Source organism: Pituophis catenifer, unplaced genomic scaffold (genome assembly GCF_029215685.1).
Source record: "Pituophis catenifer annectens isolate HBS135680 unplaced genomic scaffold, rPitCat1.0.hap2 SCAF_1, whole genome shotgun sequence".
NCBI lineage: Eukaryota > Metazoa > Chordata > Lepidosauria > Squamata > Colubridae > Pituophis > Pituophis catenifer.
In genome coordinates this window covers 283,450,654-283,477,654 of record NW_027256881.1, presented here as the reverse complement: position 1 = coordinate 283,477,654, position 27,001 = coordinate 283,450,654, and the positions used below count along the sequence as shown (strand labels likewise).

The 27,001-nt window shown below is 39.3% G+C and overlaps 1 protein-coding gene across 1 annotated transcript in view; it reads left to right on the top strand.

The window, feature by feature from the left end:
* MAPKBP1 (mitogen-activated protein kinase binding protein 1) overlaps positions 1-27,001 on the top strand; it is a 121,194-nt gene that overhangs the window by 38,218 nt on the left and 55,975 nt on the right. Inside the window, exons 3-4 of the mRNA XM_070931304.1 lie at positions 23,986-24,048; positions 24,856-24,913. Coding sequence (XP_070787405.1) covers positions 23,986-24,048; positions 24,856-24,913 — 121 coding nt within the window. The remainder of the gene's footprint in view (positions 1-23,985; positions 24,049-24,855; positions 24,914-27,001) is intronic.

The window sequence follows — 27,001 nt, the reverse complement described above, 5'->3', positions numbered from 1 at the left end:
AAATGACTGCAAGACTGCTTAGAGATAAAGTCTGCCAAACGTGTCATGTAGTAGAGTGAGACTTTTGGAAATGTTCTCCTAAATTCATTCCAATTATGATGCATAAGCAATGTTAACGTAAATTGTTGCTAGAGGGAATAAAACTCTTATATTCTTCATCTGTCATCACTAATGAAATCTTTTTTTGTCATTTTTCTGAGATTTCTTTTTTTTAAAGGAAAAGAGGTATATTAAACCTGGTAAGGTTTACTGCGCTGATTATCTTTCTTTGGTGGCACAGTGGTTAGAAGGCAATATTGCAAGCAAATGTTGCCCTCAGCCTGGAGTTCGCTCTGGATCAGGCTCAAGGTTGATTCAGTCTTCCATCCTTCCGAGGTCAGTAAAATGAGAACCCAGATTGTTGGGGGCAATATGCTGAGTCTGTAAACAACTCTTAAAGCACAATGGGGCGGTATATAAGTCTAAATGCTATTATTATTGTATTGCTATTTTTGAGGTTCCTCTTCTTGTTTTCTGCTAAGGATTTTTTTTGTTAACTAGAAGGTTAAACAAAAGTCAGAAAAATGTGAATCTGAATTCCTCATGAAGCTGGAATTGCCCTTTTAGAATGGGAAATTGCTGTGTGATATGAAGATTTATGAGCCAAAGTTCCTCTTGCATGAATAGTTGTTCTGTGTTGTAATATTAGTCCTGGGATTAGATTGTTCTACCCAGTATTTCTTACATGGGCCAAAATAATTACCTAATTGGTGGATAAATTCTGTGAGTGGAACCCTTCCATCATATTCTGGAAGCAAGTATTAGTAAATTCAATAAATAAAAAATAATAATAATAATAGTAGGCAACGTGCTTTGGGTTTTCCTGGAAGCCAACGAAGATCCTTCAAATGGTGACTAATCACCACTGGATTTGACATAATTTTCAGTTAGGCTTTATACATGTATTCACAGAGATCAAAACAATAGTTTGAAACAATGGATTCAAATTATTAGCTCCAATGTTCTTGGACCACATCATCCTTGTCCCTAGCCCCATTTTCTTTTTGTGATGGCAGAAGATTCCCCCAGACCCAATCCTGAAAGTGGAAATTCAGCAGCACAATTTTTAATCTAATCTATTTTTCTCCCAAAGAAAGAAAACCAGTGCAATAAACCTTGCCAGGTTTAATATACCATTTTTTTCCTTTAAAAAAGAAATATAACAGTGACAAAAAAGCTTCATATTTTGGTTTCAGTATCTTTGGTGATGTTACTGCTGTGTTCTCAATTGCCTACTAGCCCAATCTTAGTACTGTAGCTATTGCTCTGATTTTACTAATAATACAAGTAGCATAGTTCCACTGCAAAATAAATAAATAATAATAATTTCCACTCCCCACCTCAGCAAAAGATAGCTGAATGCTGTTTTGGAAAGACAGACTTAGAAAAAGGGCCCATAGTCTTTTCTTGGAGCCAGTCTCTCTTCCTTGCATGGACCTAGAATAATCTGTCTCCCTGTGCAAACAGAGTGAAATGGCTAAGAGGAACGAAGGGCGGAGATCCAAATTAGGAACTGTAAGCAAGCATTTTGGAAAAGCTGACATGGGCCAGGCAGTCTTACAATTTCAAACTGCAGCGATTGAGGAGTGCAATGAATATTTACCTTGTTTTAACATTTCATTTTGCTAATGTCACTGGGTGGTTCTAATGAATTTCAAACAAGAAGAAAAGAAATTGAAGCCATTCTTAGAAGGCTGTTGGTTTGGGCACAGTGAGTCTATAGAAGAGGGAAGAACAGCAATAATTCTTCTCATTGCTTGGTTGTGCTATCCTTGAAAGCAACTTTTGTCCCTGAGCTAGTCTACAGTTTGTTCAGACTCTGATAAACTAGAAGAGATATTTTCCTTCAGAAAAGAGGCTGTAAAATCTGTAGGATGCATAATTGCATATAAGAAAGGGGCTGACACTAAGATGGGAGGCCTGTAGAAGTATCTGGATATACTTCTAAATGCTGGATTAGCCATGTAATTGGAGAAGATGTAGTTGGAGATGATGAGAGATGATGAGAGCCCAGCGTATCTGGAAGGCATTGGATTGGGGAAGGCTGTTCGTCCCAGGTTACTGTGGGTTGAAGATTACATTTTATCTGCTGTGTTATTGTGTCACTTCTTAAAGTCTGGTGTGCCTCATCAAAATTTGAGCTAGTATATAAGTCTTCGAATTTTGGGATTTGGAATCAATGGTGAAAGTTTAGACTTCTTGGCTAGTAAAAATGAAAATAATTAGCTAGGTACAGATGAATATTTGCTGGGCAAATGGGTCAGAATCCTGCAGCAAAATTAAATCAAAGGAGGGGCTAAAAAATCACAGAAGTTGCCTACTGGAGTCATCTCTTTCCCTCCCTCCTCTCTACCTCCCAAAAAGAGCTGTGGAGATGATATTGATGATATCAATAGATGATATGACCAAAATATTCAGAAAATAAAAGGAGCAGAAGCATTCGTTGAGCTCTGAAAAGATCGTATTGGAAAGAGATTCAAGTTGGTTCCTCCTTAACTCAGTGGGTATAAGAGGGAGAGGAAACAAAATACCAGAAAACTTGAAATATTCTCTTAATACAACCTATCTCAGTGTCAAGTATTTGCAAGCCATTGGCACATGTGTCATATAGATACCAGTGGAAGCACAGAGTGTCTCCACCCCATGTGGAAAGGAGGGGCTTACCCTGAGTATAAAACCCCCTCCAACCTTTTCTACCTTGCGTTCTCTCCATCTCTCTCTTTTCATGTTTGTTCCTCATGAGACTTGATCTCTGTTGTACATAGTTAATATGATTTATTATATGAATAAATACGTTTAAGACATTTATTTATTCATCTGCCTCTGAACTCTTCTATGCTCCTGGGTGTTTCTACGATCCCAATTCCACACTCAGTCTTCTTGTGGAGTCTGTTTCCTGAACTGGACCTAGCTTGAAAGGTTGACACCCCCTTCCAAATATAAGATGTTAAGAAACTAAGCATTGCTTTGAAGAGATGCTTAATGTCCCTTGCGGTTGATTTTTTGTGTGGCGGTAAGGTTGGGGTTATTATCTATTTATTAAATTTGTGTACCACCCATCTCACCACAAGGCGACTCTGGGTGACTTACATGATCTTGGTTTTGCTGCAGAATGGTGGCTTTATGTAGCTTTCATGCTACATTCTCTGTGTTCTATAGGTAGCCACATACTGCTCTTTGCTGTTTGTCCAATAAAATGCTACAATGACACCTGCTATCCCCAGGTAGCCTCAGCAACCATGTCTTAAGGCCAGGTAGGCTGTTTTTGACTATATGTATGATGGTTTTAGAACGGTACATTTCATTCTCCATTAAAAAAAATGCACGATGATTGGGTATACTTAATAGCACAATAGCAGAGCTCAGAATGGATTTTAAAAGAATGTTAATGAAAGTCAGTGAAAATGTAGAACATGCATTTAATGGGCAGTGCAGTCACTCAGTTATTATTGTAAGCTGTGGGAGAACAATGGTTGAATAGGATTCAAAGGACCACAAGTCTTTGATAAGTGTGTGCCAGGCGTGGGAACAAGAGAAAAATAAGAATTAGTTGACTTTAACTGGGAGGGACAAACTCTAGTTAATAGGATTACTCCCATGTATTTAATAAGCCTCCACTTTGGGCAAATGAAAATTTTAACTCAGTAGCAACTTTCGGAGGGGCTCTGAGAGCTTCACCTAAAGCTTTGGAGGATTAGACCTCAGGGTTGCAGCTTGAAAGCAATAATGGTGTTTTTATTTTCTCCAGCCAGATGAACTTGTTTGTCATGCCCACAGTCTCTAAAAGCAGAAATCGTTTCTGTTTCCACTTGATAAGGAAATTATTTGGGAAGATGTTATTCAATGTCCGGTGCCAACTAAGGACATTTTAATGAAGCCTGAGAAACTGCAGGAATCTTTAGGAGTCTTTGGCATTCCCAGAAAAACATAGGGAGCTGAGTAAAAAGAAATTTCTCGGAACTTTTCAGAAGAGTCTTGTATGTCTTGGGGATGAGCAGAAACAAAACCAGTTTCTTCATAATCTCCCATTACAACAATATTAAACTCTGCCTAACTGGTAATGCCAAAATGTAAGTCTAACGCATACATAAATCAACTTTCTAAATTTGGATAAAGGGATCATGGTTCATAAACTCTGCAATGTGATTTGGCTAAATAGTTACTTGTCCATTATGGTGGGCTGCTTTATGTTGCTGGGGGCATAGCCACTGCCAAGGCATAAAAAGACAAATAGTTTGCTGCCCTAATTGAATTGCAGGCTCAGTTTGTTTTCTCATATTCACGAGGAATTTATACTTTCTTGGCAGGGTGCAGAAATCTCCTTGGCACTGTTGTTACACTGACTATGGGGTTTTCTTTCTCCAGCCTTCCTCTGCAGTGGTGAATAAAATTTGCTGGATTGCTTGTTCTTGGAGTAATATGCGTTTTGCAGTGCACAGTATGCTTGACACCACATGGATGCCTTCCTTATGGTTCTTGCATATGTCTTAGTTCTGCTCTGTTCCACTCCAGATATCCCATTAGTTGATTCAACTTTTATTAAAAACTGCCAGTACAAGGCAGGCCTGAGATTCAACTCTCTTGCTCTTTCAGCTCAGCGCCAAACTTTGTAAGAAGCATTATTTTTACAGCAGAGTTGTTGGGAAACCCACATTCATTTAGCTGTTAACATTGTTGGACCCTGGCAAGAATTAAAGGCTCAAATCTCACAGGAGGACCACATCAAAATCTTGTAATTTGCTTCTGAATGTCTTTTTAAATTTCCCTTTCTTTATCTGTTTGATAAATGCTAGTGTTAAATTCCATTTGGCATCTGTTGAATTGATTTGTTCCAAAACAGAAACCCCAATCCCAATAAATCTAACTTTGCAAGTTAGATTTCTCTTTCAGAATTCAAAAATTGCGAAACCTGGGTTTCCAGGTCCTGTAAAGTTGGCTTGGAGATTGGCACTTTGCGTGGCATGTTCTCTCAGGACAGCTAGCCTGAGACTTGACTCAAGATTGAACCTGTAATTTAAATGCAATTTTAGTCCGCTGTAATTGGTGCATAGTGTAGCTCTTCCTCTGCTGAGTTAAAAGATTAGTGTTTTAAATGAACATCAGCGGGAGGAGGTGTAGAAAGTTGGCAGGACAGATGAAAATCTCTAGTGCCCTTAGAATCTTTGTTGTTCTGATAGTTATGGGGCTTGTCCTTCCTTTTGGTTGCCAGGTGGGTACCTCACCTTCTTGCCTTTTCTTGTCTGTACCTAGAAAATGGTAATGAGGACTAATGATGACAGAGACATCTAACCTTGCTGTGAATTATCAAGATCCATGTGACATGTCTTCCTGAGATGTTAGTTTAATAATTTATTGCATGTTTGTATTCACTTGGTTATAAATCCTAATATTTTTTCCAAATTCAAAATGTGTTAAATGACCCAGGAAGAATCTGTGTATTTCAGCTTTAGGCAAGGACCATCGATCTGGACATAATTCCCTATCTTGTGTTTTAGTTGTCCATGCCAGCAGTGATAAAGCCACGGACCACAGTCTTCAGTAGTCCCAAGAACCATGCAGCATGTGCCATTCAACTGAAATTTCACATTAATAGCATAAAAGTAATAAAGCAGCTTGTACAGTGAATGCTGACCTTATTCCTTGGTTTTAAGAAGTCCTCCCCCCCATCCCCCTGGGTTCATTGTGATCCAAGAGGATATTGAGAGGAACATTTTTCAATGTCTTGCTTCATAAGAGCTCTTGGCCGGTAGCGAGTGAGCAACCCTGAAGATACTGGCCTCCTTAAACCACAAAAGCCAAATCTTCCTCCCATTCTGGTTGAAAGCTTCATTTTTCTTTGTAATAGCTGCATTTCTTCTAACCTGATGTCATACGTTTTGCAGGGTCCTCTGTGAATAGGAGGGACTGCACAGATTTATCTCACAAGATCCTCTGAGGCTCTGTAAAGAACCACTAGACCCTTTCGAAGCGGAAAGAACAGATTATACACAGGCACGTACACACGTACACACATAACCTGCCCTCCTCCCAATAAAACAAGAGCATTAGAAGGACCTAATGTCTACTGGGTGACTGTGGGTCCTTGGAAGAGGACAGTACAGACTGGCTATGCTTCCTTCTCAAGGCTTTGGTAGTCCTGCTGTCTCTTTTCTTTCTCCTTGGGTTGAATGACCTTTTTATACAATGAACCTGCTCTCCTCTTCATCTCCTTGGTCCCTGTTGGGTTGTCTTTGCAAGCAGTAACTGTCTCCTTTTCCATGACATTACTTCTGCTTCTTCCCCTGTCCTGTTTTTACTCCCCCTTTAAGGTAGTCCTTAACTTTCAACAGATTATTTAGTGACCATTCAAAGTTACAACGGTGCTGAAAAAAGTGACCTACGACCATTTTTTCCACTTACGACCGTTGTAGCATCCCCGTGGTCATGTGATCGAAATTTGGACGCTTGTCAATTGATTCATATTTATGACAGTTGCAGTGTCCCGGGGTCATGACGTGATCCCCTTTTGCAACTTTCTGACAAGCAAAGCCAATGGGGAAGACAGATTCACTTAACAACCATGTTCTTAACTTAATAACTGCAGTGATTCATTTAACAACGTTGTAAAACATGGCAAAACTCAGTTAACAAATATCTCACTTAGCAACATAAATTTTGGGCTCAATTGTGATCGTAAGTCGAGGACTCCCTGTATTTTATATAATGTCATATCTCCTGGTTCCTTGATTTATTTATTTTACAAAATTTCTCACCTTCTTCAAACAGTCAAGGGTGGAGCACAATATAAAGGCACTAAACATAAAACATTGATCCCATCATGACTAATGAAGAGCCTGGTGGCGCAGTGGACTAAACTACTGTTAAAGTAGTATTTAGCTGCCAGCTGCCTGCAATTACTGCGAGTTCAATTCTCACCAGGCTCAAGGTTGACTCAGCCTTCCATCCTTCCGAGATAGGTAAAATGAGGACCTGGTTTGTGGGGGCAATAAGCTGACTTTGTATAAAATAGAACACCGCTTAGTGGGGCCCAAAAAGCCCTACTAAGCAGGTATATACAAAAGTATGAAGGCTATTGCTTAAAAGCATTGTAAGCCGCCCTGAGTCTCCGGAGAAGGGCGGCATATAAATCAAACTAATAAATAAATAAAAATAAATAAATAAATAAATAAATAAATAAATAAATAAATAAATAAATAAAGACTAATCCTAAGGTTCCTGATAAAGAACAAGCTTGCCAGTAATGCCTCCTTAGCCATGAAACAAACCTATAATGGCCAAGGCTACCCAGATACAGATTAACAGAGTTGGAAAGGACCTTGTACATCATCTAGTCCAACTCCCCGCTCAAGCAGGAGACCATACATCATTTCTGACAAATGGCAGTCCAATTTTTTCTTGAAAGCTTCCAGTGATGAAGCTCCCATAACTTCCGAAGGCAAGCTATTCCGTTGGTTGGTTGGTTGTTCTCACTGTCAGAAAATTTCTCCTTATTTCTAGATTGAATCCCTCCTTGATCAATTTCCATCCATTATTCCTTGTCTGGCCTTCAGGTGCCTTGGAAAATAGCTTGACCCCTTCCTCTCTATGGTAGCCCCTCAAATATTGGAACACTGCTATCATGTCTTCCCTGGTCCTTCTCTTCACTAAACTAGCCATGCCCAGTTCCTGTAACTGTTCTTCATATGTTTTAGTCTCCAGTCTCCTAATCATCCTGGTTACGCTTCTCTGCACTTTTTCTAGAGTCTCAACATCTTTTTTATAGTGTTGTGACCAACACTGGATGCAGTATTTTAGGTATGCTCCTACTAAGGGTTTATAGAGTGGTATTAATACCTCACTTGATCTTGATTGTATCTTTCTGTTAATGCAATTTAGGATTGCATTGGCTTTTTTGGCTGCTGCCACACGCTGCTGGCTCGTATTTAACTGGTTATCCACTAAGACTCCAAGATCCCTCTCACAGTTACTGCTATTAAGCCTGGTTTCATCTAGTCTATATGTGTATTTTTGGTTTTTCTTGCTTAAGTGTAAGACTTTACTTTTTTCTACATTGAATTTCATTTTGTTGCCATCGGCGTTGTATCAAATGTCTTTCTGCAAGAAGAACTTCCTGTGCCATCCTGAATGCCAAAAGAAAAGAAACTAAGCCTTTCTGGGAGGGGGAGGGCATATTCCATGACATCCCCCTCCATGGGGGCCACCATGGAGAAATCTTGCTTTGTGCCTCATGCTCATCTCACCTCTTGCTGAGGTAGGACCATAAGTAGATCTTTTTAAATCATCTTGTAGACAGGATCATTTTGGATAGGTTCAGTTAGTAAATCTCTTTTCCGCATGTGAGATAAATTCCTTTTATTCTCAGCAGTATCTGCAACCCAAGAATTGGCCCACCTATCCTGGACTGACCTAAGACATTGGGCTACTTGAGGTGAAGGGATTTATTGGACTGGTGGTGAAGTCTTAACTTCATTCCTGCAATGGGATGCATAACGAAAGCTTTAGTTCTGTCAGCACATCAAGGAGATGCCATAAGCTACAACATGTGGGATTTCATCTTTTGACTCAGGAGCCACAGCTCATGTGTTAAACAACAGAATATGTCTCTTGAATCACTTTTTGTTTACTCCCAATCTGTGTGTCCATCTCTAACTTCTGCCTCTTTCCTTTCTTGGTGAAAAAAGGGAAGTAGTTTGCAGTTCACCTTAGAAAGCCTTTCAACTGCCTTGTTTCCTTTATTTTGTATATACAAACTAGGCTATGAATGGGAAGAAACCTTCAGCAACTTTGTGAAAACGATCTCTCAACCATCGCACCATATTCAGATTTAATAATGATGAAAAGCCTTAAGCTTCTTTTATTTATTTATACAATATTTTATTTTAACAGGCCAAAGTATTCTGGTTGCCCTCTTCCAGTTTCTCCCGATCTTGCCACATGCTTATGTGTGTGTTTTGTTGACATTGCTGCTGAGATTCTGTATCCTAGAAACAAGAAGTAAAACAAAACTAAAAATCCTCAGAGGTTACTACTGAAGAGTAAAAGGACGTAAAGAGGAGAAACTCATCCATCTGAATCCCAAGCCAGATGCTTTATGGCTCAATTTATTTAATATGTATCTTCTTTCTTTAAAAAAGAAAAATTAGCAAGGCTGTAAACCTTTGCTTCGGGAAAAGCCACATATACTATGGAGCCCCTTTCCCTCAAGTTGTTCACCATCCACCACCACCTCCCCCTTCAGGTAAATGTTTTACATGCCGTAGCTGACAATTTATAATCTGCCTGGTTAGACTCAAGTTAAGCCCTAGCAACTTATAAAACTAGGGCTGCTTTGTGTCTAATTTCGGTGGTCTACTAATATTGTTTGGAATGTAATAAAAAACACAGAATAAGCTTTCATAGAGGTTTTACACAGGGGTGGGTTCTACTACCTTTACTGTCAGTTCGCAACGGGAGTGCACACATGCGCAGACGTCGTGGGTGGGCGGAGCCTCCCGCCGGTTTTACTACCGAACCGGGAGCAACCCACCACTGGTTTGACACGATTTAAAGAAACCCCCCCACACATTTGTACAACCCCAAATGAAGAAAAAATGGAAAAATGGTGCTGTCCGTTTTTGTGACCAATCCTCTCCACACTTGTACTATCATTCTACTCCCTGCAATCTTCCACTCCCTTACAATACATAGATAAAGGGACTAAAATGTTGCCTTTCCATGCAGTTTTCAATTGAACATATAGTATCTTGGTATTAGAATGGGTGAAACTATTGAGTGGGTTGCAGAAAGGCGAAAAGAGACAGCGGTCAAGGAATAATTTTGGAAAGGCTGAGTTGTGATTGCTTATGAAGAAAAATAGAACTTTGGTTGTTGCTGTTGATGTGCTGATGTTTAAGAAATGTGCAAGTCTAGAGGACAACCTGATTTAAAAGGCCCAGAACTCTGAATCTAGAAGAAAGTGTGGTAGCATCTTGATAGGGGGCATTGTGATAGGGAGAGAAAGGGATGCAATCCAGTTACTGAACCTGGTGAAACACTTGATATTGACCCTAAGGGGTCTTCCTTAAAGAAAATAGTACAATTGTAGTACCTTGTGAGAGAGAGGTTCCTAGTGCTTTACCCTCTTGAAAGATCCTGTATGCATTCTCATTGCCCAAAGAATCTGCCCTTACTTCTCAGCACCAAGTAGACATTGTATTGTGCCCAGCATTGTAACCTGATATAATGATTCAGACTATTAAGATTAGCTTCCCCTAGTTGGGCGCCTTCCAAATCTGTTGGAAAGGAGTTTTGGTGATGTTGGCTGGGAAGTGGGTGAATACAATCCAAGAGATATAGGAGAGGCTGCTCTCCATAAATACAGAGAGCATGATGATGATATGAACCCTACAGCAATTATACCTCGTGGTTTATTTATTTGATTAGGTTTATATTCCACTATTCATTCAGGAGCTCAAGGCTGCTAATGTAGCATTTCATTCTCTTATTTTTCCTCACAAGGTAGTTGTACGTTGGACTGAGAGAGCATGAGTTGGCCGAAGTCACCCTAAGATGGATTTAGATGTTTCTTTTCCAATACAATACCTGAACTGCTGCTCCAGGAAGTCCCCTTATAAATCATAAAACAAATGTATTGATGAGAATAGCTAGGAGTCTTATGTTGGCAGTGCTCCTCAAAAGAAAAATGTTAATACTCTACTTCTTCCCAATTTTCTTTTCACTGAAGTTATACACATATGAAGATTTTCTTCTGTGATGTTATGGTTGGTGGAAGATCTGGGTGTTTAAATGCTAATCTGCCTCTGTCATAAAGGAGGTGTTGTGCATATGTGTGCATTTCTATAGACCTATCCAAGCCTCTCTTCATCTTTGCTCTGATACTAGAAGTGACCTCTGTTGGAGGAAAAACATCTCAGAGCCTGCCTGCAATGCCTGGGATATGCTTCTGCAATCCTTTCTTATATCACTGTATATCACTGCACTGTTATTTAGCTCAAAACCTAGACTAAACCTTTTCTACAGAAGGATACAATGAGCCTCTGTCACATGTACCATTGGACTTTAGCCTGCACTGTAAGTTGTCCAGCCTCTGAAGATGTCATGTTATGTCATGGTGCCTGTTGGGTATAACCAAAAAACAGGGTACCATTGGACTTGGAAAGTGTAAGATCTTCTCCTCTTAAGCAAATGTTACCAGCATGAGCTGCAAACTTGCTGAGTTGAGTGCTGAATGTCAATAATCTTTTCCTTCTAACTCTTATCATCACCCTGGTTATTCTTTCGATTTGATTGTTTGGGTTAAACCACATGAACTTGAGGAGCCCTGTACTCCTGAGTCAGAGACTTTCAGGATCTGCTTTTTCTAAACTTAGGAGATATTTTGCTTGTCATTTCTGAACCAAGTTTCATGGAAAATGACAGTCATCTGTGTCACAGCCAAGCTAAGTGGTAGGATGTGGGAACAGATATCACTCAGTATTTCTCCAGCCAAAAAATCTGCTCAGCACATATTTAAATATCATACTATAATAAAGAGTAAATCATGCCAAATGTTGAATGATTCACTTCTTTCTTTCTTTCTTTCTTTCTTTCTTTCTTTCTTTCTTTCTTTCTTTCTTTCTTTCTTTCTTTTTCTTTCTTTCTTTCTTTCTTTTCCTTCCTTCCTTCCTTCCTTCCTTCCTTCCTTCCTTCCTTCCTTCCTTCCTTCCTTCCTTCCTTCCTCTGTCTCTCCTTCTCTCTCTCATTCCTTTCTCTCTCCCCCTCCCCTTTCCTTTTTTCCTTCCTCCCTCCCTCCCTCCCTCCTTCCTGTATTCACAAATTCCCTTTTTGAAACCATAGGTTTCTCACTTCAGAGTCTCCTCTCTTTTCATTTTTTTCTGGCACATAGATGACTACATAATGGCAGGACCCAAAACATTGGATAAATGGAAAAAATGACCTCTTAGCCAAATTATATGCTGTGCACAGCATGTTCTCAGATAAGGCTTTCAGTCTTACGAAATTGCTATCCCTATGAAGACTGGGTGTCACTCTAAATATGTGCAGGCATCTTACACAGCTGAAAATCAAGTAAAACACTGTCGCTGTGGCCTGCCTGTGCCTGAGGGGGCTGAAAAGTAGGCAGCTTGGAGGGAATCAGCTTCAAGCAGAGGCATTAAATTATGACTGTCTTTCTTGTGATGTATTTTTTTTAAATAGCTGGGAATATGTTGTCCAGCTCTGACTTAAAGGCAAGGAAATATTTTTAAAGGCAATTAGAAATAGGCAGCATTAGGGATTGTTTAAGGCTAAAATGACAACGCAGAGGCAGTTTTAGTTTAATGATGATAATAGCAACCGGGATTTCTGTCATTAAGCAATGCGATCGTAAAGTGTGATGTCAGGTGACTCTGCTGCTTAGTGGGGGAAGTCCCTGGTTACCATTGTTAAACTAATCCCCACTGGTCATTAAACGAGGATCTCAGGTGCCCACAATCTCTGAGTTCCTGTTACTTTCCCCATTGACTTTGCTTGTGGGAAGCCAGCAGGGAAGGTCACAAACCATGATCACTTGAATGAGGGATGCAGCGCTCGTCAGAAATCCAAGCCAGTTGCCAAGTGCCCAGATTGCTGCTACATCACTGCAGGTTTGCTATGATGACCGAAACATCAAGGAGAAGTCGTAAGAACCACTTGCTCAGTGGATAGAATAGAATAGAATAGAATAGAATAGAATAGAATAGAACAGAACAGAACAGAACAGAACAGAACAGAACAGAACAGAACAGAACAGAACAGAACAGAATAACAGAATTGGAAGGGATTTTGGAGGTCTTCTAGTCCAACCTCCTGCTTAGGCAGGAAACCCTACACCACTTCAGACAAATGGTTATCCAACATCTTCTTAAAAACTTCCAGTGTTGGAGCATTCACAACTTCTGGAGGCAAGTTGTTCCACTGATTAATTGTTCTATCTGTCAGGAAATTTCTCCTTAGTTCCTAAATTGTTCTCTCCTTGATTAGTTTCCACTCATTGCTTCTTGTCCTGCCCTCAGCTGCTTTGGAGAATAGCTTGACTCCCTTTTCTTTGTGACAGCCCCTGAGATATTGGAACACTGCTATCATGTCACCCCTAGTCCTTCTTTTCATCAGACTAGACATACCCAGTTCCAGCAACCGTTCTTTATATGTTTTAGCCTCCAGTCCCCTAATAATCTTTGTTGCTCTTCTCTGCACTCTTTCTAGAGTCTCAATGCCTTTTTTACATCGTGGCGACGAAAAAATGGTTGTTGTTGTAAGCTTGAATGATCACTGAATGAATGGCCATTACCCAAGGACCATATGTATAAAATAGTGATAATAATAACCAACCTTCAAAAGATTTTTCCAGTAATACTCAAAATATTTTTTTTAAAAAACAACAATTACGGCAGTTAATTTGAAGCAGATGCCTTTAGAGTGTCAAGAAATAAAACTGCATGCAGTTTTTGAAGTTAAAGATCTCTGGTTAAACCTTAAAAATGGTGTGCCTTGAAGTTATTTATTTTTTTTGATGTCCGCAGTGCATAAAACCAGCTTTTTCTGCCTATTACTTAATAGTTATTATTTTATATCAAAGCAAATAAACCCTTCTCTTTTGGAAAAGGAAGTGTTGGTCAATGTGTAAACACATTGTACTGAATTTTACTTTAGAGTATGGTGGATGTGGGACAAAATAAGAGGGTTTGTAAAGTATATTACCTTGAATACTTCAGGGAAATGTGGCATATTTATCTAAAAATGAAAAGCATAATTTACTACCTCTGCACAATGGCTGTGTCTTAAAACAATACATGACTCAAAATATTATTCCACTGCACTGACTCAGTCTTCTTGGTGCTGGGAAATTTTGGTTTGCATTGATTTCCCTGGCATTTGAAAAAGGGTACAATAAATATGATGTGCTCTTTTCATAATGTCACATTTATTTTCTTATTTATTACAATATTTGTGGATTACCCCTATCAATTAAGACTCTAGGTAATAACTGCATTTTTCCAAGATTAAAATATGACAAAGTAACATAATTCAGTTTGTTTTTCTAAGACAGGAGGAAACACAATGCACAACAAGTGACCCACTAAACTGAAGCTTACTAGCCAATAATTGCTGGCAAGCCCAGAGCCTAAAATTCTCTCTCCTTTTGCAGTTCCAGACAGACAATAACAGCTTAAGGCATTTTATTTCAGCTTGTTAAGGATGAGAATCAGAGTGGGATAACTGGATTTGGGGAATGGATTTAAGAAAAATCTTTACACTTGGTGTGATGTGCAATTATGATATTGCTTTCACATTGCCTATATATCCAAAGTAGTTGTGAGTAGACTGAGTAGACCAAAGTAGACTGAGATTCTCAGGCATTCAGTTCTGAAGATGAAAAGTTTCTTGGATGAGAACTGAAACACCTTCGAAGAAAAACCAGAAAATCCAGTTGCCTCTTGAAAAAAGCACCTTTTGGGACATCCAAAGTACCGGTAGTTCCTAATCTTTTATCAGCATTATTCCTCTTCTGAGATACAGATCTTGTCTGAAGTCTGTTGAATGGATGGACAAAAGATCTTTAAAAACAAGTATTGACTTTTTTCGATTCTGAATTGTGGTACAGAGATTGCATTTAATTTTTTTTATGATTACTTTTTTTCAATTAGTTCCTTGTTTTCTTCCTTCTGTGATTCCCTCCCAAATAAATCAGAGGCAATAGAAGCCCTTTCATTCATGGAAGAATGCAGGAATTGGAATAACATTTTACTCTGCACTCAAGGAAAGCATCACACACTGCCAGTGTTCTAATCTGGACTATAGCAAAGAAAAAGAATGGCCTACGACCAATTCCAAATAAAATGGATCTATTGACAGCAAACTGGAGTAGAATCCTTTTGCTTCTGCTTCATTTGAATGGGAAAAGAAAGTTTACTTACAAAGCAGGAGAAGTGATGGTTGAATAAAACAAACCATTGTTTCCTAATGTAGCTTTGCTGCTCAGTGTTACTCAATGAATAACAGTGTTATTTGGGGATTAGAACTTCATGGAAGGGTCTTCCCATAACATCTGTTCATTTACTGAGCTTGTTCTGGGTAGTTTAATAAGGTGATTTTAAACCTCTTCTTTAAAATAATTGCTTAACATATATGCTTTATTTAAAATGATTTGGGATTGCCTGTCTGCCTATTCCTTAATGTAAGAAAGTGGTTGGCATCTCTCAAGAAATGGTCTCATTGAACAGTGGCTATTATATTGCTGGAGAGAAAGCTACATAAATGATGTTCAATTTGGAAGAAATGAAAACAGTGAGTGAGTTGTGTACACTTGCATATGTGTGTTTGGTAAAAGATATTCCATCCTAAAGCAAGCCACATGTACCAGAAAAGTATATACTTGTTACGAGCCAATGACTTTGGCTCAGTAGATTGTCTCTTCTGATTGACAACATTTTTCTAAGGTTCTGGGAAATTATTTGAAATGTATATTAGAGAGACTATGTTAAAATTCCACTGTTGGAATTAGTATCTCAACCCATAAATCCCAATTCATAAAACAATAGCAGGGTTTGAGTAAGGTATTCCATTTATACATGGACAATTATGAATTAAGGCTAGCTATAGGATTCTCAAGGACTGAGTAAACTTAGGGGAGGAGGAGAGTTTGAGAAACAGAGATTAAAGATGTGCTCAACTATAATATTTCTAGAAAAACTCTTTGAAGGGTTATTTCATAGCTTCTGAAATATTGGATTCCTTTAAATACCTATTAAGTATTTCTCTAATCTACTTTGGATAAATATTGACATTGTGGAAGTCGGAGGGTGGGGGGGGGTAACTCCAATCTTTCTGAGTTTACCAGGCCAAAAATATAGGTTTCTTTGGTTTGGGCTTAGTCTATTTTGTGAGCCATGATGGCTTATAAGGTTTGTGATATGTAAAGAGAGCCATGTGACTTAGTCATCAAGTCTTAATTAAAATAGTTAATGAATGGCACATTCTGTGTAATAGGCATTAGTGAAATATTTCAGAATATGAATGTTAACATTTTAAAAAAATAATCATCTATATACCCTTAGACTTCAAGAGAAGCAACAGTTGCAATGCATCGTTGCCATGCTTAAGTTTTTCCAGATATTTAGAATACACAAAGGTGTTAAATTGCCTAAGAAAGTTAGAAGTATCTTGCCTCAGCAAGCAATTGCCTCTCGTCTTCTTTTGCTTACCTGAGCAGAATTCGGTATCCTGGGGAGGTATCCTGTGTCTAGTGTGTACAAATATGTTAATAGGTGAAAAAAGGTTGTGTAAGAATTAAGGAAAGGTGAATTTTGGGCAAAACCTGAATGTCATGTGCACCTGATACCAAAGGCGGCTCCTACGAATATTTTATATCTTGATTTTTTAAAAAGAGTAATAAGAAATTTCATCTGTAATGAAAGAATTTTGTTGTTTTATTTTCTTCTAATCAGTTTGACAGGGATAGCTGTCCAATATGGGTTAGTTGTTTGCAAAGACACTGGATGGTTTCAAATATTTATGCTTATGAACATCAGTACAATGGGGAGAAAAATGTTGTTTTCCTAACACCGGCTATCTTGTCCCTGTATTGATCATGAAACCATTGCTCCCGTCCTTTGCTGTGCATAGATTTTGCATCATTCAGAAAACCATATATAATTGCAATTTCTTGCTGAAGAACAAAACAAGACTCATGGGTGAAAAAAAGAGAGCATAACTTGACCTACAGCTGAAAACCTCAACTTTTATAATATATCTCTGTGTACAAAGCAAATGATTTGGTTCAAACAATGGTCATCACCATGTCTTATCAAGATCTTCTGAATTACGTTACTTGCCTTCCAAAGTATTCATTATTCCCTCTATTTTTGAGTCATCTGCAGGTTTAATAATCATATTTTCTAATTCCTCATCCAAATCATTTATTCAATACTGAACATCACAGGCCTAGCGTTTCAGTATGCTACTTGATAGTTTCTTCCAGACTCATGTGGAACTGTATATTTTCTGGGTGCTATTGTTCAATTAATTGTCTCTATATCTGATGGCGATATAATGCAGACTATATTTTGCCATCTTTTCTATTAGAATCTCAAGGGACAGTTAATCAAATGCATCATTGATTAACTACCACATACTTTTCATGATTTAAACTGGCCAATTTATCAGAAAAAGGAGACCAGATCGATATATTTGATTTACTTTCAATAAAGTCATGCTGGCTCCTGTGAAGCAGTGCATTCTTTACTAAATGCTCACCAACTGACTGCTCAATTATCTGTTATAGGAGTGTGGTGGCTCATGAGGTTAGAACGCTGGGCTGATGATTGGCAGGCTCACGTTTGAGACCTGCTGTTGGTGCGGGGTGGCGTGAGCTCCTGTCAAAAGTTCCAGCTCTTGCTGATGCAGCAGTTCGAAAGTGGGTGACCGCAAGTAGATAAATGGGTACCACTTTGATGGGCTACTTCAGGGAATGCCAAAGGAGCCCCCAACTGGGCATCCCCTAGGCCAGTGATGACAAACCTTTTAGACACCGAGTGCCCAAACTGTGCACGTGCGCATGGCCAAACTGAAACATGCACGGACATGTGCAAACATGCACATGCACAGACATGTGCAAACATGCGCATGCGCAGCAGAGACCCAAATACCAGATGGCTGGTGGGAGGCAGGGCATCCCAATACCAGCAAGAGGAAAGATCTTTTTCTTTCATGAGCTTCTGTTTCGCTGTTTGCAGGGAAACAGAAGGTCATGAAAGAAACGCCATGGAGCTCTGACCTGGGGTGATGGCGCATGTGCCAGCAGAGAGGGCTCTGTGTGCCACCTCTGACACACATGCCATAGGTTCTCCATCATGGCCCTAGGCAATGGTGATGTCACTGGCAAATCCTTTTAAGACGGAAGCACTTTGGAGCTTTCAACTTGGAAATATTAATTACCATTTTTCTGATACTAATATCCAGCTGACTGCTCTGTAATTCCTCTGGTCCTCTTTTTCCTCCTTTTTGAAGCTAGGAACTGCATTTCCCTTCTCCAGTTCTCCAGCAATGTGTGTGTCCTTCATGATTTCTCAGAGAGCACAGAAATGTGCTCCAAGAAGACACTGCCAAGTTTCTTCAAGACTTTCATATATAACTGATCTGGTCCTGGAGACTTAAACATATTAATGGTAGCCTCTTTACTTACCTTGTATTGCCTCTCCCACCTTTTGTTGTTCTACTTAGCTGAACACAATTACATTTTGGGGAGAAAATAGAAGTAAAGGTAGGAGCTGAGGATTTCTCCCCTTCCCATATCACTTTTACTATCCAACCATATATTCCTACAGCATTCCCACTCCCCTTTCCCTCTTTTATTAGTGACATTGCCAGAGGATTTGCAAAGTGTACCCCAAACACTTTCACTGCTTGAAGTACAGCCCATCTTTTTGCCAAAAGTTCTTTATCGTAAACACCTGGCTTTTAGAAAAAAAAAGATTGTAAATTTGGGCACAGTGGCATGGTGATCTGCTTTACGACCATCAGTACTTACAGTCAAAATTGATGATTCAATTACAGTCATAAGTAGAGGACTACCTGTACTGTTCTGGAGTCTAGACGCATCATCAACAGTGATATCCTGGAATTTATACAGAAGCTCCAGGGTATAAGATCTCTTCTTGCAGACATGGGCCTTAGAGTAACATTCCTTGAGTTTTCCATTCTCTCTGCATGACTTTTTTCTAATTTCTTTGAAGCTTCTTAGTCCTGTTATCCCTCCACAAGTGTTCACTATGTTAGATTCAAAGGTTTCCCATCATTATTAATAAGCTGGGAATGTCCATTGCTGACAATAAAGGATTTGTACGTTTCATTCTTATCTTGTGGCATCCCCAGTTATTTCCTGCTCACTTCCTTTCCATTATCATTCATCTAACAAATAGAGCTTGTTTCATTGAGTTCATTGAGGAAGTGCCATTCAGCCGTGTGCCATGAAGCCCTGTATCTTCTCAAGTGTTTTTAAATGCCAGCTATTAATTGTGTTTACTGGCACGCTGGCAGTAACCAAAGGGCTGAGTATCAGGAAATGTGCAAGTGAAGAAAATGTAATCCACTGGTACAATTTATGCATACCAAGTAACTTTTTTCTTTTAATAGACTGTTTGATCTTACTAATATATCTATAAATCACTGCAGCTTGAAGTTGTACCATGCTTTATTCTATAATGGTGAGAGGGGGAAGGCAGAGTATATGCCTTCCTCCTCTCTTATCCATCTCTTGCATTGAAGGAAACAAACCTGCATATTAGGGGTGAAATCCACTTACCTTTGCTACTGGTTCACAAATGGGAGAGCGTGCACCATCAGTGGTGGGTTTCAAATTTTTTTATTACCGGTTCTGTGGGTGTGGCTTGGTGGACGTGGCATGGCTTGGTGTAAAACCTCCATTCCCACCTCACTCCATCCAGGGGAAGGTTACTGCAAAATCCCCATTTCCTCCTGATCAGCTGGGACTCGGGAGGCAGAGAATAGATGGGGGCGGGGCCAGACAGAGGTGGTATTTACCAGTTCTTTGAACTACTCAAAATTTCCGCTACCAGTTCTCCAGAACTGGTCAGAACCTGCTGAAACCCTCCTCTGGTGCGCCAGCTCTGCACATGCACAGGACCTTCTGCACATGCACAGAACGTCAAAAATGGGATGTGATGATGTCTGGGCAGGTGGGCGGAGCCTCCCGCCACCAGCTCTACAGGTTCACCCGAGCTGGATAGAATCGGCTGCATTTCACCACTGCTGCATATGCTATGTATGTTGGACATTAAGTAATGTATTGAGGATTGCCATACCTTACCTAAGTTGGAATTAGGGTTAGGTTTCATTCAAAGCTTTTGCAAACTTAAGAAGAGGGTTGCAGATTTGTCTGCCTTTGTGTCTGCCTTCCTGTCTACTTATCTACCTATTGATTTTGAGGCCACCCAATTCCAAAAACATTATTGTTCCAACAAGCTGGGCTGGCCTAAACATGAATTTTAGTGGTTGTCTTAGTTTTTTAAATAATATTGGGGCCAAATTATTTAATATATTTTAAATTGTTTTTAAATTTTATGTATATGTGTGTTTTATTGCTGGCTGTGCACCGCCCTGAGTCCCTCGGGAGACAGGCGGTATAAAAATTTAAATAATAAAGAAAGAAAGAAATAAAAAGACTTTGGGCAGTTCAAGTTTTTAAAAGAGCACATTATTTAAAGAAACATGACTGCCCAGATAAAGTCAAATAAATAACATGCATGAAAAATAGTTCTTCACAAATCTCCTAACCTCAGGCATGGGAATGGAGCCAGATATAATTATGTCCACAGGATTCTGTTCCAGAGGATAGGGCCATGACAGAATAGGTATGCATGGTTTTCAAGGTCAGTCGCATGCAGGGTCCCTTGTACTGATTGAAATAGTCCAGTCATGAGGTCACTAGGGCATGAGTAACCATTTGAAGGGCCCCACAGTTACGGAAAGGACACAACTGGCATACATCATGGACCCATGCAAAGGCCCTCCTGGCCACAACTACCATCTGCTGTTTGAATAGTAGCTGTGACTGTAGGACTGGGGTGGGCAACTGTGGCCCTTTTACAACCTGTGGACTTCAACTCCCAGAATTCCTGAGACAGCCAAGGTGGCTCAGGAATTCTGAGAATTGAAGTCCACAGGTTGTAAAAGGGCCATAGTTGCCCACCCCTGGTCTAGGACATTTCCCAAATTGCACACTTATCTTGAATTAGGAAATGCAACATCACACTTTGGAGATGTGCATGATAGATCTGTGATGGTTGATACCCTGTTTCAGAAGAAAAGAGAGTCCCAGGCAAGATCAACTGGCCTCTTATTCTTGCAAGACTTCTCAGATAATAACATCTGTTCTGAACAACTCTTTTATCAACAAAGTATTTTGGGAAAAATAATAATAATATGGCAGCTTGTTATATATTTGTCTGTCATTCTTTGTTGGAAATCCAGTCAGGAAAAAGGATCTCAATCTATAAAGCAGAAGAAACGATTATTATGTGGTCTACTTACTCTTGCCTTTGCTAGGTCAGTTTCTCTCAGTCTGAGTGTTCCTGCTTTGCTACAAGATTCTAGTGAAAAGATTCACAGAAAAACAAATAGTTTTGGTAGGGCCAAGGTCAATAAAATAGTGCTTAAGGCAAGGAAACTGTCAAACCAAGCTAAATAAATCGAGCTAGTGAGGGAGGATTGAACTGGAGTAGAATGAATGCCTGTAAAACCACAGGTTTGGGGGAAATCAATGAGAAGGGGAAAAGAAATCTGTCACGAAGATAAGGCTGGAAGGAAGCGGTTTATTAGAATTGTTGTGGTGGATGAGTCAGATTCAGTGTAATTGTGATTTTGACGTCCGATTCCTTTGCTTAAAGCTAAATTTAGCTTTAAAATGGAAATGCAACCTTTTTGAGTTCTACTTATTTTAACTATATGTGATTTGAAAGAGTTTATTGCCCTGTTCTTATCCTTTCCTGAGCTTTCATATAGAAACTATTGAAAGGCTTAGAAGCCTCTTGTGACTGTTATTCAATATAAAAAGGTTGTATACAGATAAGCATCAATGAGCCCATAATAGAAACTAGATTGTGACATTGCCAGTAGGCATCTTCAAGAGAACCTCTTTCACTAGCTTATAGCAAAATTGTATTTTTACAATTCTGATTATCATTTGGTGTGTCAGACTCAGATCTGTGCTCCCTTTCTAGAAGTATATTTTATAAACATAAAGAATGTTTAAAACCTAGGGAAAGACAAGAAAATGCTGCACAAATAACTGTGGGCAGACAAAAACAGATTGATTTTGTCAATCAACAGATTAATTGATTAATGTATCTTCACATGATGGTGCCTGTCACTTCAGAATAAATGAATATTTTACCTGGATGCTAGATACCCAGTTCTTGCATGAGAATGCAGATTATTTCATATGGCCTTTCCTGTTAGTGCACGAAAGCTCATGTGGGAAGACTGAAACTTGGCTGTTTCACAATTTGGCTGTTTTCATTTTAACTCTATATTTATTTTTATTTGGTGGGTTTGCTTGTTGGTGCAGGTGCCACGGTCCTGACTCCTAATACTCAACTGAGAGTCAGTTATGATATTTTGAGTGTCCACAACTGCCTTTGTTTCTGTATTACCCTATATCAATATTTTTCAAACCTGACATGATGTATGGACTTCAAATCCCAGAATTGCTGGCTAGGGAATTCTGGGAGTTGAAGTCCATACGTCCTAAGCTGACAAGTTTGAAAAGCACTGTTCTACATAGCAATAGCACTTAGACTTATATACCGCTTCATAGTGTTTTACAGCCCTCTCTAAGCAGTTTACAGAGTCAGCATATTGCCCCTGACAATCTGGGTCCACATTTTACCAACCTCGGAAGGATGGAAGTCTAAATCATGTTGCTGTAATGGATATGGTAGAATATTTTTGACAGAAAATAGCCTGATTTCCCTTAGCAGAATAGTTTTTAGAAAAAGCTGTACATCTAGTCATGTATTCCTTTGTAATATATTGGAGGAACTTTCAAACCAGATCAAAGATAGCTGCTGCTACTTACAAGTTTTCATTGTTAGACTGCACTTCTGCTTTTCTGAAAGAAATATGGGCAATATTGGAGTGAAAATGCAATTGTTCAGAAAGTTTCTGTACAAGCTTTTTTTCCCCCAGAGTGTATGTTGTGTAAGCCTTAAAAAAAAACACTAACTTCATGGAAAGCTAATAATTGTCTGCAAACACGTTACCTACACTAATTAAGTATGACTATAGATTGCAAGGATATTGTAGGTGTAACTCTGCAGTGCTGTCATGAACAATTTTAATAAAATACGTTTTCATTTAAAATGTGACTGAGACTTGACAGTAGTTTTTATATTAGATTTAGTTTTTCTGATACAACAATGTGGGCTACAGTTTTAGTGGAAAATTTCCTCGCTGAACCTATCTTCTTGCTCTTATGCAGGGGAAGCACAGGGCAACTTTAGAAATTTTACCTACTTAAAAGATCATGCCTCATTGTACTATTTCAGAATGCATGAAGATACTATTCAAGATTAATGTGGGCGAGCTAACTTCCAGTGATTTAGAAAACTACTACAATTATTGATGACTGCCAACATTTAAACCTGTTTCATGCTGCCCATTAGTGACTTTTGAGCCATGAATTTTCTGGTTACAGGATAATATTGGCAGATTATCACTACTATTAACTCATAGTTAAAGCGCTCCATGGCCTAGGACCTGGGTACTTACGGGACCGCCTTCTGCTACCGACAGCCTCCCACCGGCCAGTACGCTCCCACAGGACGGAGCTCCTCGGGGTGCCGTCGGTCAGACAATGTCAACTGGCGACCCCCTGGGGGAGAGCCTTCTCAGTGGGGGCTCCTGCACTCTGGAACGAGCTGCCCCCAGAGGTACGGAGGATCCTGGACTTGCGCACCTTCCGCCGTGCCCTGAAGACTTTGTTATTCCAGCAAGCCGGGCTAGCCTAATTTTAATGGTTTTAAATTTTAAATTGGATTTTAATGGGATGTTTTTAACTGTGGGCCAAAGTATTTAATCTGGTTTTAAATTGTTTTTAACTTTTATATTTATGTATTTGATCTTGGCTGTTCACCGCCCTGAGTCCTTCGGGAGAAGGGCGGTATATAAATAAAATAAATAAATAAATAAATAAATAAATAAATAAATAAATAAATAAATAGTTACATAGAGTAAGACTTCCATCCCACCAAACACCCCATATTTAAGATCCTGTCAGAAGAGTTATTTTCTTAAGGATTCAGAGGTGACGTTTTAGTTTTTGCAGAAGAAGGAAATACAATATTCAATAACCCAAATTGCAGGCTCTATGCATGTTTTTTTTTTTCAACTTTTGCAATTCTTGTTCTGTAGGTGTGTTGTTGTGCTGTTTAACCCCAGGAAAAACAAGCAACATCATATTCTAAACAGCTCCAGGTAAGTGAAAACACTGAGTTCTCAATGATTGACTTGAAATAAATGTTGAAAATTTATCAATTATCTTCCCAATTAAGAACTATGTCTCAGTTTTACAACCTAAATAACATTTCTTTTCTACTCTTTGGAAATTTATTATGGAAGTGGAATGCTGAATTTCCTTTACGTTGAACTCCTGAGTATATCTTACATTGTGAATGCCAGAAATCAAGTCATGGTGATGATAATTGTGGGGAACAAAATTGTGGTTAAACAGCTGATTTCTTAATTTAAAATAATGTGAGATTATTGTGCAGTTCAGGTGCTTAAAGCAATAAAGCATTTACAGAGTGGGTTGTTGCGCTTGAAGTTTTGTGTTTTTCCTTTTTACGAAATGCTGTGGAGGCCTGAGCTGTTGAAGCCTTTTTTCCATAAATGACTCCTGCTCGGATCTAACATCTGAATAAATCTCTGTTGAAAAAGCATGCCAAAGCAACCATCAGCTTGACACAGATGTCCATTTTGTTCTGCTTTCCTGTGTTTCCTCCCATGCTGCCTAGAGTCATTCTGAAGTTGAGCAGCTTAGAAATTCAATGAATGAATGAATAAATAAATAGTCTGACGTTCAAAAGCTTTAACAGACAAATATTTATACAACAGGCTATGTTGCTTCCACACCTAGGCAAATAAGGATGTAGTGTTTGGCTCTTGTAAAATTGTACAGGAACATCTCTGAAACCTTATAGTTACTTAATTTTATTGAGTTGAAAATGCCAATATTGTATTGATTTTGTAGCATTTCACAGTAGGATTTCTTCTTTTGTACAGGAAGACTATTACGGCCCTTGCTTTTTCTCCTGATGGAAAATACCTGGTTACTGGAGAGGTAAGTTAGGGTCACATGGCTCTCATGTGCCAGAAATTCAAACATTCCTTCATATTTCAATAGTCAACTAAGGCAGGAATGACTTAAAAGCCTTACTCATGACCTGGGGAGAGAGCCATGCTACAACAAAAAAAATAGTTCCTTGCTTTGGGTGGCAGGAAGAAAGGGTCTGGGATCCAGGTGTAAGCTTGCTGTTGCCCATCTACCTTTGAAAGATCAAAATTTCTAGTTATATACTCTATACCAGTGTCCACTGCTACTTGGGACCACAAGAAGGTGTAGATGACTGCCAACTTCCCCTTTTCCATTGATATCTAAGGTAAAGAAAAATGGTGGTGGCCAGTCATTGCCTACCGTTCCATCTCAATTTGAGCCTCACTCTTGTACTGATGGAGGCATCATTTTGAGGGCATCGAATTTAAACCACTACACAACAGGCTCACTATTGAAAAGACCTATACACTTGAAATAGCATGCTCAGGAAGAACAATGCTGGTAGCTTCAGCTTCAGTGCTATGGCTGCACAGAGTTTCAAGTTGGAAGCAGGTATTAGGAGAGTCATCAAGACAGTTTATAAATATAAAGAGCTGGAGCTGATTTAATCTTTCTGTCGAATGAACTGATTTCTTAAACCTGGGCTGCTTGTACAAGGGTCACGTCAGTGGTGAAATCCAAATTTTTTTACTACTGGTTTGTGGGCATGGCTTGGTGTGGCTTGGTGGGCATTGCAGGGGAAGGATACTGCAAAATCCCCATTCCCTCCCCACTCCTGGGGGAAGGATATTGCAAAACCTCCATTCCCACCCCACTCTGGGGCCAGCCAGAGGTGGTATTTGCCGGTTCTCTGAACTACTCAAAATTTCCGCTACCGGTTCTCCAAACTGCTCAAATTTTCCACTACCGGTTCTCCAGAACCTGTCAGAACTTGTTGGATTTCACCTCTGGATCATGTTCTGTTGATAATTCATGGCGTCTCCAATGCAAGGCTTGTGAACAAAGGTAAAAAATACCTTATTGTGGCTACATAAAGAAGACTCAGTCTCACTGGAAAGCAAGAAGAGTTGCTCAAGTTGCAAATACATAATTACTAAAATATTTGAAGAACGTCTTGTTTTATTAAATAGAAAGAAAATTCTTAATATGTGGATACATTGATTTAAGTGGCTGGAGAAGTAGTAAAGAAACTAGTTGCTCATTTGGGATTGTTTTGCAATTAGAACAGATTGGGGGTGGGGAGAGAGAAAATTTAGACCAGGGAAGCCAGAGAGATGGATCTGTAAGGTGAAAACCATTTGATGGCGGTCTGCCTTCAGTTTTAGCAAAACTTCATATTTGATATAGAAGAGTTAAATGAACTGCAAACCAGTTTGTCTTGCACTCCCATGTGCTCTGAACCACCTCTTCCAGGTTGAATCCTAATGTGTTAATTCATTGTAGAAAATGAAAGGACGATGTTGATTTTTGCTTCGGTTGGGATTCAAAGAAGCCAATGTGTATAGTCTCATTTACACTTTTTAGGAGGGAAGGTCTTTGTGGGGAAAAAAATTGAATATAGTAACAAAGATGCTGATGCTTGTAGATTTGGCAGCACTGGGTTTAGTTGCTAGCAACAAAAGTTTTCATTTTTTAAAAAAATGTACGAAGCTGAAAAAGCCAGTATTCCGTTTCTGATGTAGATCAGATATACGTACAATACTACCACTGTGTGTGTTATGAAGAGTGAATTGGTGCTTGCTTGAAGCCCACAAAAATGTTGACAGCCTCTTGTTGCCCATGTTGGATGGCTGCCATGTGTGTCCAAAGAAGCTGATTTACTAATGGACTGTGTACACAATCCCTTCATTATCTTGAATGTTTTGGACTGCAGTTATTGAATTCAAGGGGTGATTCACCCCACTCCCACCAAGTCAAGCAATGAACTGTAGAATGCGAATGCTACTCACATGACCTGCAAGCTTGTAAGTGGGTCAACATAAGAATGATTGTGAGGGATTTAAAATGTTAGATTTGAGAATGGGCAGCAATGTATCCCTGATCGCTTAAGAGCAAGGTGGGAGCTTCTCTTATTCCATGAAAATCTGATGCTCA